At 39.4% G+C, this 12,838-nt stretch overlaps 1 protein-coding gene across 6 annotated transcripts in view; it reads right to left on the bottom strand.

Moving 5' to 3' along the window:
* The window catches only part of LOC129771129 (G-protein coupled receptor 52), a 96,870-nt gene that overhangs the window by 9,950 nt on the left and 74,082 nt on the right, over window positions 1–12,838 (bottom strand). For all 6 annotated transcript variants that reach the window (XR_008742293.1, XM_055774496.1, XM_055774497.1 and 3 more), the window contains one exon: window positions 12,524–12,782. Coding sequence is in view for 5 of the 6 variants with exons in the window: in XM_055774496.1 (XP_055630471.1) it covers window positions 12,524–12,782 (259 nt within the window). In the remaining variant the exon portion in view is untranslated. The remainder of the gene's footprint in view (window positions 1–12,523; window positions 12,783–12,838) is intronic.

The following is a 12,838-nucleotide window of genomic DNA, read 5'->3' as shown; positions in this document are numbered from 1 at the left end:
CTAATTGGCTTTCATTTGATATGTCGATCATCTGAATCGGTACAGTCGTTCAAAGGTTATGAATTTTTGAAAAAGGTAATTTTTGGAAATAAGGAGGAAAAATTGATTTTTCGGACCACCATAAAATGAATAGGGCCACCCTGATGAAACAAATAAAAAAATATGGGTCTAATATAAAGGGTGTGTCACATCAAATTGCATCACGGAAAAAACGCTGTAGAAATTCGCCCAGTAGACCGATCCTTTTGAAAATTTTAGACAGTAAAATAAAAACTATTAAACAACTTTTGGCATTTTCTTTTTATTCATACTTCGAGCCCAAGCCCGTATGCTCGCACCTTCCTCTTTACCCCGTCCATAAGGTTCTGTACAACGTCAGGTTGTAATTTTTTTTTTAACAGAAATCCATTTTCTCTTGAAGTCCGCCTCCGATTTGACAACTTTTGGGTTCTTCCGGAGGACCTGCTTCATAATCGCCCAATATTTCTCTATTGGGCGAAGCTCCGGCGCGTTGGGCGGGTTCATTTCCTTTGGCACGAAGGTGACCCCGTTGGCTTCTTACCACTCCAACACGTCCTTTGAATAGTGGCACGAAGCGAGATCCGGCCAGAAGTTGGTCGGGCCCTCGTGCTGCTTCAATAGTGGTAGTAAGCGCTTCTGTAGGCACTCCTTAAGGTAAACCTGCCCGTTTACCGTGCCGGTCATCACGAAGGGGGCGCTCCGCTTTCCGCAAGAGCAGATCGCTTGCCACACCATGTACTTTTTGGCAAACTTGGATAGTTTCTGCTTGCGAATCTCCTCCGGAACGCTGAATTTGTCCTCTGCGGAGAAGAACAACAGGCCCGGCAGCTGACGAAAGTCCGCTTTCACGTAGGTTTCGTCGTCCATTACCAGGCAATGCGGCTTCGTCAGCATTTCGGTGTACAGCTTCCGGGCTCGCGTCTTCCCCACCATGTTTTGCCTTTCGTCGCGGTTAGGAGCCTTCTGAACCTTGTATGTACGCAGGCCCTCCCGCTGCTTGATCCGCTGGACGAATGAACTTGACAAATTCAGCTTATTGGCGACATCCCGGACCGAACTTCTCGGATCACGTCTAAACTGCTTAACTACGCGCTTGTAATCTTTTTCACTGACGGAGCATCCATTTTTGCCGTTCTTCACCTTCCGGTCGATGGTTAGGTTCTCGAAGTATCGTTTTAGTACTCTGCTGACCGTGGATTGGACGATTCCCAGCATCTTACCGATGTCCCGATGTGACAACTCCGGATTCTCGAAATGAGTGCACAGGATTAATTCACGACGCTCTTTTTCGTTCGACGACATTTTTCCAAATTTACGAAAAATTGACAGTGAAGCATGTCCAACGGGATCTATACACTCTTATCTGATTATAAGCGAAAGCTGAAGATATAATTCCTAAAAATTAAATTTCTACAGCGTTTTTTCCGTGATGCAATTTGATGTGACACACCCTTTATAAGTCATTTTTGGAAAAAATTGATGATTTTTTGGGCCACCCTAAAATGAGAACCACTATTGATTTGTTTATTTGGACTATAGGCTGTAAGCCCGTTAGCCTTCTTCAAATTAAACATGAATACAAAAAACATAAAACATACAAACTTAAAACTTATACATTCAGTTGGACTCTAAAATATAATCTTTTCTTCTTCGAATTTCTTCTGATGTCACATTTACAGAAACAACATTTTTCAGCACGTTGAACTCACGCATAAATCTGGCTTCATGCTGGGTGTAATTTCTGTTCCTTAGGGGTGGGTCAAACATCCTCCGTCGACGAAGAGAAACGGGGCTGGTGTTAAAACGAATCCTGTCGTAGAGACGCGGACTCGCAAAATCGAGTTTGGATCGTACAAGCAAGTGTAAATTTTCAGGATTGCGTGCGGATCGGTAAAGTCCTGCTCGAATCAACGAGTGAGTGCAAATAGTTTCAGCGCTTCATTGACAATTCGCTCTATGTGGCAATTGAACGAAAGAGATCGATCCATCGTCACGCCTAAGTCACGAACATTCTCTACTTGTTGTAGATTCGAACCTCCCAGTCTATAGTCGAAGCTTATTAGCTGAACTCTCCTCGTAAAGATCATAACGGAGCATTTGTTGGGGTTTACGCTCAATCCATTGTTCTCGACGAACCTCTCAAAATTGTCCAAATCCTGCTGAAGCAGATGACAGTCAGCGATGTGTTTCACTGGCTGGAAAATCTTTACATCATCCGCATAAATAAGCACTACTGCGTTGGTCAAGAATGATGGAAGACTATTCATGACCATGACAAACAGGATAGGCCCCAAATGACAATGTTGTGTACTTTCGCATATTGCGTTCTGCTCTCCAGATACGTCCTAATCCATTCAAACATTTTACCGTGAATGCCGAAATCAGCCACTGCGCGCATTATGCTGTTTATCCCTACCACATCGAAAGCCTTGCTCATATCTGTATAAATACAGTCCACCTGATACCCTTTGGATATACTGTCCGTGACGGTAAAGCAAAACTCGCATAGGTTCGTGACAACTGACTTTCCTTTCAAGAAACCATGCTGTGTTGGTGAAACACGGTCGGCAATACGTTCGTAAAGGTGGGAATAAACAAGCCGTTCGAATAATTTTGGCATCGCAGACAGGATTGCAACGCCCCGGTAGTTTTCAGCATCCGAGCGAGGGCCCTTCTTATGGATAGGAGTAATATGGGAAATTTTCCACAACGGCGGGAAGTAACCGGACGAAAGTGAATAAGGTAGTCAGGGGTTCAATAAGTTCATCCTTGAATTCCTTTAAATATTTAGCGGGGAGTCTGTCTGGTCCTGCTGACTTATCTCTGACTATATCGGTTCGCCTTGGAATGGCTGTATATAAACATTTTTATCGCACTTCTATAAGGTTTCACGGTAAGTTTCTTCGGTTTTACAACAGATGGCGTAACTTGATTATTATTCCAGTGAATAAAATTTCCAGACATTCGTTGGAAAGCTACTGTCATTGCGCGTCTTTTTCAGTATATGTCAAAAAGTTGAAGCGTAAACAACATAGTTTTTTGCCTCTTTGAATATGTCGAATTTCGTACCAACGAGAGTGGTTTTGTGGAGAGTGTTTCTTCATTACTTCAATATGAAGAAAAAGTTCCAAAGTTACGAGCCAATTAGTGAACTCTGCGTAAGGAGCGCGGATCTAAAATTTAAAACGCGTTTTGCAAACTGGTGGGAGTTTTACCTCCGGAGCGGTTCATCTGATTTTGATGAAATAGTTTTTCCCAGATTACCTACTAAATTTCCTGTCATCGTACGTAATTTTTTTTTTTATATTCTATAAATTAAATTTTGGTGAATGTTTTTGTGGAAGTTTATGGTAACCATGCTCCAACTGCTTACTTACTATGCTAGGGTGGAGTTTACTTCGTAAATATTTTCGTTTCGCTATCCCCTTCATTGTTTTTATTCTAGCGCTGCATAAGTGGCCAGTTATTGACAGCTCTGTTCAGGAAAGCACACAAATGGACAGAACAAATGTATGGGGAAATGGGAATGCTTCCAATTTTCATCAATTTAAACCATATGTAGACTATGGGATTGTAATGTACAGCATATCACAAATCATAGAAAATTACCGATTCGATTGGTATGCAAATCGTTAAAATCCGTTCGCAGCAAAAATAGATATTAACGTTAACTTTATTTCATAAATACGTGACCTGTTTTCTGATTTGGCACCCTTAATGTAAGACGTAGTCCTACGTCAACAAGAAAAAAGAAAGAGATGTCTGCTCCATACATATAAACATTTTAAAGCGTTGGGGACAGATGACATTATTTGTCTATTTGACGCTTCAAAGCACGAAATGGCATGTTTTCTGTCGAAAATGAAATGTATTCTGAAAACGCTACGTTGGGTGTAGAGAGTTCGTAGCGTGCCTGGATCACAGAATTCTCTGCCAATCCGAAAGATAATTCTAAGCTGACGATACGCTTTGTTGATGATATAGATGTAGTGTTGTCTAAACAACATTGGGCTATCCAAAACAACACCGAGATCCGTGACGATGTCACTACGCTGGAGTAACGATACATTAATGCTATAGTCAAAAACCATAGGTTGTTTTTTACGGGTGAAGCTGATACACCCTAAATTGATTTTTAGCTCATGTTTTGTCATCCCGATTTATTACATTAAATGAGACATAACATAACAGAAAAAAAATGACAAAAAGCTGGTAATCCTGAAAATCTTTCAAAAGAAGTGACTTTTTTCAAACAAAACCCGGAGTTTTTATCGAAGAAGAGAGATTTTCTGACCCGATTTGGCAAGCTGGCAATATACAATTTCTACCAAATAGCGGTAAAACGACAACAGCGTTACTGTGTATCCCTAGAAGTGTAATCTGGACCAGGGCTGGGCAAAGTCATATTTAAGTGAGAATAGTCAAGAGACTATGAAGCCTTCGCATTGAATTGGAAATGAGTTTTGGCTTCTTCGAGTAGTTTCTCCGTCAAAATGAATGAAAAGTTTTCCGAAGCAAACCCCCCCCCCCTGAATTCGTTTCTCTCTCTCTCTCTCATTCGCAAATTGTGGATGAGTTCACAGTGGGTAAACAATGGATCCATCCATGAATGGTGTAACAAAGAAATCTAGTTTTCGTTTCATTTTATATGTATGTAAAGATAAGATTTTATATAGGGGCTACGACATACATGTTTTGGGTGGAATAGTAGTGGTAGAGTGGTTGAATGAAGAGACAGATTTGCGTTCATTTGTCACGTCAATTAGAATAACAATTTATACTCCAGCGCAGTGACATCGTCACTGACGAGCGTTAAGAACGAGAATAACTTATGAACTAGTCATGTTGACGACGAATACCGAAGTAGCCTTATTCGAAGCGAAGCGACTGAGAAGAAGGTTGAATTCATGTTTCGAAAATGTTGGACCCTGATCCGGTCAATACCCCGTGGCTAAGGCAGATTAAGAAATACTGGTCGACAAACTGATGAAAAATAGTTGGACCTGTAAGCACCGAGAAGCAGTTCAAAAGCCAAATTGGAATTTTGTTGCAAAACAAATGGTGCATAGGAGGATGAACCGTAATCGAAGGTAAGTTTAAGCATCAGGCTAGGGTAAGAAGTGGGTGATTGCATAAAACCCAGTAATAAAAACTGCGTTTCACAACTATAGAACCACTCATTATTTTCTGAGTTTCGAGATATATGTAAGAAGTCTGTGGAATTGAAGTATATAGTGTAGAATATAATAACTATCTTCATTTAAAAGACTGGCTATTTGAACTTTATTGTTGTGTTCAGGCGCGGAACATTCAAAAAACTAAAATTGAATTACAATAAGTTTCTAGTTCCTAGGTCACTTTTAATTCTCAATCAGATCAAATAACCCATTCTGGTGATTTTGACCAAGTTGCGCCATGTTATAGTGTGTATCTCGTTCTACGCAGAGGATACTGCTCGTTTAAGTTCTTCATATCACTCATACTGCTTGTAAGCTGCTTCTATTATTCGTACGATCACTCCTCATAAGTTCTTGATAGAGTTTTGATCTGTTAAACAAGCTTAGCAGTCCAGAATTTGAAGCCCTTATTCATCAAACCATGCTATGACTTTCCGGATTTTATGAATTGATGCCAAATTAAAAAAGCATGCGTATAGCGAGATACACACTACAACATGACGCAACTTGATCAAAATCACCCCGAATGGGTTATTTGATCTGATTGTGAACTAAAGATGACCTACGAATGAGAAACTTATTGTAATTCATGTTAAATTTGTAAATTTTGTAAAGGAGTGAGAGTTTTTCCATCTGGTTCTATAGTTATGAAATACTGGAATTTTAGTTTTTTTGATGTTTTGCGCCTGAACACAACAATAAAGTTCAAATCGCCAGTCATTTAATGAAGATAGTTATTATATCCTACACTATATACTTCAACTCAACCGACTTCTTACATATCTCTGGAAACTCAGAAAAATGAGTGGTTCTATATTTGTGAAACGCAGTGTATATCCAATATTTGAATTTTTCGTGTTCAAACTGAGAAACTGGCTTGACAGAAAATTTTGACGGCGTATTTTGTGTGTCCCATTTTGTTATCTCGTATGTAAAGTATCGATTTTCTTAATGTTTCTCTAACTTTCTATTATTAATACAATCACCGGCCCATAGAAATACACTGAACTATTAATTTTTTATTTTTTTTAAATGATTATGTTACGGAAGCATTTATTCTTCATATTTTTGTTAACGGAACACGAGAGCTTGCATGTGAATGATTGAATCTCCTATGACGGAAGAAAACAAAAAAGGAGAATTATAATCGGTCGTTTACGATTTTGTTGGAACTCTATACATAGCCGATTATTTCCATAAACATGCAATTTGGTCATGGAACCCAATAAGTGTTTTGAATGACACGAATGGAACGTAATACTATTGAAGACGAAAGAGGAAAACAGGACCCAGTATCACGGGATAATGGCGATTCTACGTGAAACCTTAAGAATAAAGCTTTCTCTAAGAGAAATACTTTTAGATTCGACTTTTTTTTTTTGTTGGCTACGCACATTGGGTATACATACGTCTACACTCTGTCCAATTTCAATAAGACCCGGTGATGATCTTGCTGCTTTGTGTCATTGTAAACAAACAATGCTTCAATTTATATTCTAGTGTGTATGTATTGATGACTGCCATACGCATTTTCATATGTGTGTGTGTGTGTGCAAGCGCTGAGCGCAAACGAATGTTTTCGTATTTTCAACTGTCAAGTTTCTATAAGACCAGTTACATTTTTCGTTGTTTTTGTTGCTTTTATCAATTAAATCTGGAAAATGCCGAAGCGAAAAGTCCTCCCGGAGGGAGAAGAGGCACAAATCGATGCATTTCACCAAGAAAATGTTAGTATCAGAGAGAATTCTCGTCGGATTGGACGATCCCATCAAATAGTGCTCAATTATTTGGCGAACCTCAAGGATACGGTAAGACGGAGAGAGCTCCACGTAAATCGAAGCTCTCTGACCGGGATAAGCGGGAAATAGCTAGAGCAGGATCGAATACCTCAAAATCGCATGTGCGAATAAAGCAATATTTCAACTACTCAACTGCTCGGGCGACAATTCGTCAAATTTTGGTTGAAAAACCTCAAATGAAGAGGGCTTAAAAGGTTAAAACGCCTCATCTTACACCATCTCACATCAGAAGACGTCTGAGTTTTGCCAAAGTTCACATGAACCGACAGGGGGACATGGTATGTTGTGACAAAAAATGTTTTCAAAAGAATATTATTTTTCAACCAGGAATTTTGGTGGAGGATTGTGCATGGTTTGGCCGGGATTCTGTGGAACCGGAAAGCTGAAGATAGCTTTCACATCATTCAAGGATTACACACATGTTCTGGAATCCGCTCTCCTACCGTTTTTGCGTGGATATCGTCACAAAAAATACACACTCATGAAAAACAATGCTACTATTCATACCAGCAAGTAAACTAAGCAATGGATTAAGGACCAAAAACTTAATTTTTTGGACTGGCCGGCTCGCTCTCCCGACTTGAATCCTGTTGAAAATCTTAGGAGGGATCCTTGTACGCAGAATCTACACTGAGTGAAAACGGTACACCACGACTGAAGAGCTTAAGGTCGCAATTTTGGAAACATGGAAAAATATCGAGAAATCCGTTCAGCCGAATTTGATAAATAGTATTCCAACACGAATTTTCAAGGTTATTAGTAGAAATGGCAAGGTATTGACATGTAAATCAGCCGATCGTTTTGAATTTTTCAATGATAATACTTATGAATTTTGAAGTGGTGTTATAGAAACTGGACAGCTGAAATTATCATATTTAAGCATAATAAATAAACAACTTTGGCGTAGGATTACGTCTTTCGGGAATATATTGGGGTACAAATTGAAAATCGAAAATCGAGTACATCGTGAAAATGGTCCAATTTCAAACGCTTATTGCTCAGTCATTTCATGATGGATTGATGAAATTATTGCGTAAATCAATTTCGACACTCCATAACATTTTTTTATATTGAAGAAAATTATATATTATATGTTATGAAACTAACTATCGAACAATTGAAAATTATCAACCCCTATCCTAACGGAAATACCCACTTCTGATTGGTCGAAATTGACGACACATGTGGAGGGTCCCTAACAGGGTCCCTGGGAGAAATCGGCATTGCAAATACATAAAAGTAGGGGGAACTTTTGCTCCCACCAAGATGTGTTTCCTAACAGAGACATCCAAGCCAAGCTGCCTGAAGGAAATCGGCATTGCAAATACATGAAAGTAGGTGGAACTATTGTTGCTACCGAAATTTGACATCAAAACCAAGTTGCCTGGGGGAAATTGGCTTTGCAAATATTAGGCTGTCAAAAAAGTCCTTCGCCCGCAAGTACATGATTTGGCAGGGGATATGCAGTTGTGGACAGAAAACCAAAGTCTTTCTCACTGACAAGACAATGACATCAGAAGTCTACAAAAAAGAGTGCCTACAGAAACGGATTCTGCCGTTTATTCGTGCCCACGACGTCCAGTAATATTTTGGCCGGACCTCGCAAGCTGCCATTACAGCAAAACGGTTATGGAATGGTACGCAACGAACGGGGTCAGCGTAATACCGAAGGACCTCAACCCCCCAAACTGCCCCCAGTTCCGGCCGATAGAGAAATACTGGGCAATCACGAAGCGGAGGCTTAAAGCAAAGGGAAAACTTGTTAGGAACATGACTCAAATGAAGAACTGGTGGAATCAAATCACCAAAACGGTGAACGAAAAGGGTGTGCGCCGCCTAATGTGCCGTATTACGGGAAAAGTACGAGAATTTCTTCGAAACAGCAATGAATAATTTTTTTAATTTTTTTTTATGAAAGAGTAAAGAAAATGCTACATTTGTATGAAAAACAAATTATGAATTCGTTAATAAATGACTGAACTACACGCGATTGTTTGTGTTCCAATATTAAATGAAGCAGACTTTAGTTGTATTCATTGTATCGAGTCATACTATAGCTTGTTGGAAAGGTATTGCGCTATAATATAGTCCTTGACAGTGTTTTGTTTGGTTAAGTCGTTCGTGAGTTATAGTGTCGCAAATATGGAGCAAAATAAAGAGAAAATCCGACATATTTTACAGTACTACTATGACAAAGGCAAAAATGCACCTCAAGCTGCCAATAAAATTTGTGCAGTTTATGGACCCGATACAGTTTCCATTTCCACCGCACAACGATGGTTTTAACGTTTTCGTTCTGGTGTAGAGGTCGTCGAAGATGCGTTACGCTCCGGAAGGCCTGTCGTCGAAAATTGCGACAAAATCGCTGAATTAGCCAAGAAAGACCGGCATAGTAGCAGCCGGTCAAGAGCTGGGGATAAGTCATCAAACCGTTATTAACCATTTGAAGAAGCTTGGATTCACAAAAAAGCTCGATGTATGGGTGCCACACACGTTGACGCAAAAAAAAACATCTTTGACCGTATCGACGCATGTGAATCGCTGCTGAATAGCAAGAAAATCGACCCGTTTCTGAAGCGGATGGTGACTGGCGATGAAAAGTGGGTCACTTATGACAACGTGAAGCGCAAACGGTCGTGGTCGAAGCCCGCTGAAGCGGCTCAGACGGTGGCTAAGCCCTCATTAACGGCCAGGAAGGTTCTGCTGTGTGTTTGGTGGGATTGTCAAGGAATAATCTATTATGAGCTGCTTCCCTATGGCCAAACGCACAATTCGGACCTGTACTGCCAACAACTGGACCGCTTGAAGGTAGCACTCATGAAGAAGCCATCTTTGATAAACAGAGGCCGCATTGTCTTCCATCAGGACAACGCCAGGCCACACACTTCTTTGGTGACGCGCCAGAAGCTCCGGAAGCTCGGATGGGAGGTTCTTTTGCATCCGCCGTATAGTCCGGACCTTGCACCAAGTGACTACCACCTGTTTTTGTCCATGGCGAACGAGGTAGGTAGTCAGAAGTTAGCCACAAAAGAGGCCTGTGAAAATTGGCTATCCGAGTTTTTTGCCAATAAGGAAGCGAGCTTCTATAACAGGGGTATTATGAAGTTGGCATCTCGTTGGGAACAAGTCATCGAACAAAACGGCGCATATTTGACTTAAAACAAAACAAAAATTGTAACTAATTTTATGAACAAATAAAAATTCAAAAAAAAAAAAACCGCAGGACTTTTTTGACAGCCGAATATATGCAAGTCGGGGGCATTTTTGTAATGCAAGTAAGCTGAGTGATACGATTAATTCTAGCAAATAAAATTTAAATTTGGGACTTTAATGTTGGCTGCTCCGTGAAATTTCATATCAATGACCGATCATGTATTGTAAAAAAAAATAGCACAAGTGTAAGTGTAAAAATGTATATGGTAGCAGTTGTGTTAAAAATGACTTGATATATGAAACGATTTATCTCAATTTTCATAAATAAAAACCAAGGTGTGTTTCCGCTCGAGAACGGGTTGTCTGTTTTGTTGTGTTCATTTTCACCCAAGGAAAGTTTATACGAGAAAAATTGTAAAAGTGAAGGAATATTCGAAAAAATGATTTCCCATATGCTCTACATATCGTGTTTGGTGCTGTTAGTCCAATTAAAATTTGCATTAAGGCAAATGTTACGTTGGGTTTGAAGCGAAAATGGAAATGGGTTGAAAAAACACTCAGAAAGTAAAAATTATAAAAGAAAATTGCCTTTTCTGTTTCAAATATGTTTTCTCTATGATAAAGTAACATGTTTTTTTTCTGGTGAGAAAAATTGATAATTGTGTTCGATAGTAATAATTATCTAATATTACACTGATGAGTTTTTTTTTATTTAATCCATACACAACACAGGAGCCATCTCGTTCAGGGTTACAGATGGCTGCTTTCATCATATCTCATTCCACTTCGGCATCTTCTATCACGATACGCACCATATAACTACTAATAACCATTCTTCTGTCATCATCACTCGGTTGTAAACACTTATGGAGTGAACAAACAATACCCAACAGCCAAACAAAACAGCCCTTTTCAGAGTCATCAAGTCATTATCAAATAATTTAACGATGTAATTCTTCAAACGTATCCAATATCAGCATGCAACAGCCTAACGGAACCCTACGTCAACTATGCGGTCGTGTCTCGGACACAACCCTCCTGTGACTTTTTTTTTGAACGGAATTGACGTTAAATATACTTTATTCTAAGCATTCAACAATGTGTGAATGTATGAATGCATTGTTGAAATTCTAGTTGGACAGAGTGTAGTTTCAGTTTCTTAAATACTTTATTATATGTGGATTCTACATATCTTGTGCACATTTTGTAGCAAATTTTGCGATAAAGCTGATCCAAAAAATGGGTTAACGAAAGTAAATATTAGATGTTCTTCAGTGTAATCTAGTTGAAATTAGATAGGATAGCCTATCATTATGATATTTGGCGTAACTACAGGGTGGCGCATAAGTCACGCAACCGATTTGCACAAAAAAATCGTATTAAAAAATGTCTCAATGTCAAAATTTTTATTCTCGAATAAAAACGATACGAAGTCGACAATTGAACCGCTTAGGAACCAACACGCTCGATAGTTGCAGCGCGATCGTTATTTTGTTTTCCTTCAGAGAGCGTTGCGTAACTTTTGCGCCACCCTGTACATTGGGAAAATATATTCGACATTCTTTGGTCGATAGCAAGCATGCGATTTGGATTGTAATTCTATCTAAAAACAAAACTACACAAGAAAAGAAAGTATTTAGCTACCACGTAGAAAAAACTAAAATAAAGGAACTAAATATCAAACCTTCCATTCCTATAATTTCATAATGTGAACAGTAATTAGCATAAGTAAAATAAAAAATAGAAGTACACCAATTAATAGTGTTTATGTGTTGGGAAAAGTGTATGGAACATCAGTTTTTGATTTTTTCCTCTCCCGTTTGTGAAGAGGAAACCACTTGTTAGTAGAATAATCAGAGAGAAGATAAAGTAAGAAGTGAAAACACGTATCTGAAAAACAAAACATTGAACACTCAAGTGTACTGAAACTTGTCACAGCTATATTCTACAGCATCTCCAAAATCGCAAGACTGTGAATTTTAACTCCGTTGATTTCCAAAAAGACTGCAATTTTATCTCAGGGGGTGTTATGTATAGTATTGTGCATGCATCGTAATCACAGTCAATATATAACATTGTAAGAAACACATTCACACACGCCAGCTTAACTACTAACAGGAAGGGTAAAACACACACGTGGGTGCAGTGTTCACATCGAAAATCGTGGATTTTTTTTCTCCAACAAGAAATACACTCAGGGGGAAACAGAGGATCCGGCTATTCTCCGTAAAAAAATGTGTTAATTTTGAGGGGAGGAGAATCTAAAGGTTAATTTTACGGAGCCGATCATTGCGATCTGTTAATAGATGAGAAGTTTGGCCCATCGCCATCGTGGAGCCCGGGAAAAGTGAATTGTCCCTACCGTCCATTTACCTTGTTTTTGTTTGAATCGTTTCGTAGCGCAGTGGTTTCCTAACTGCAAGGTACCGATCGACCGATATCCACATAAAGGTATAAACCGAAATGGACCAGAGAGTGACCTCCAGATAACCGACCATCTGGCACATCACCTCCCCGTAGACCCAATCGCCATAAAAGCTGGGATACACAGACAGGGGTACTATGAACAGACCACATAGCAAATCGGCGACGCCTAACGACAGTAAGTAATAGTTTATGACCTCATGCGGACCTAAAAAGAGCCATCGTCTTCATTTGAGCAGTCCGGTTGATTCGGTGGATATACAT

Source organism: Toxorhynchites rutilus, chromosome 2, assembly GCF_029784135.1.
Source record: "Toxorhynchites rutilus septentrionalis strain SRP chromosome 2, ASM2978413v1, whole genome shotgun sequence".
Classification (NCBI taxonomy): Eukaryota; Metazoa; Arthropoda; class Insecta; order Diptera; family Culicidae; genus Toxorhynchites; species Toxorhynchites rutilus.
This window is presented reverse-complemented; position numbering and strand designations above follow the sequence as displayed.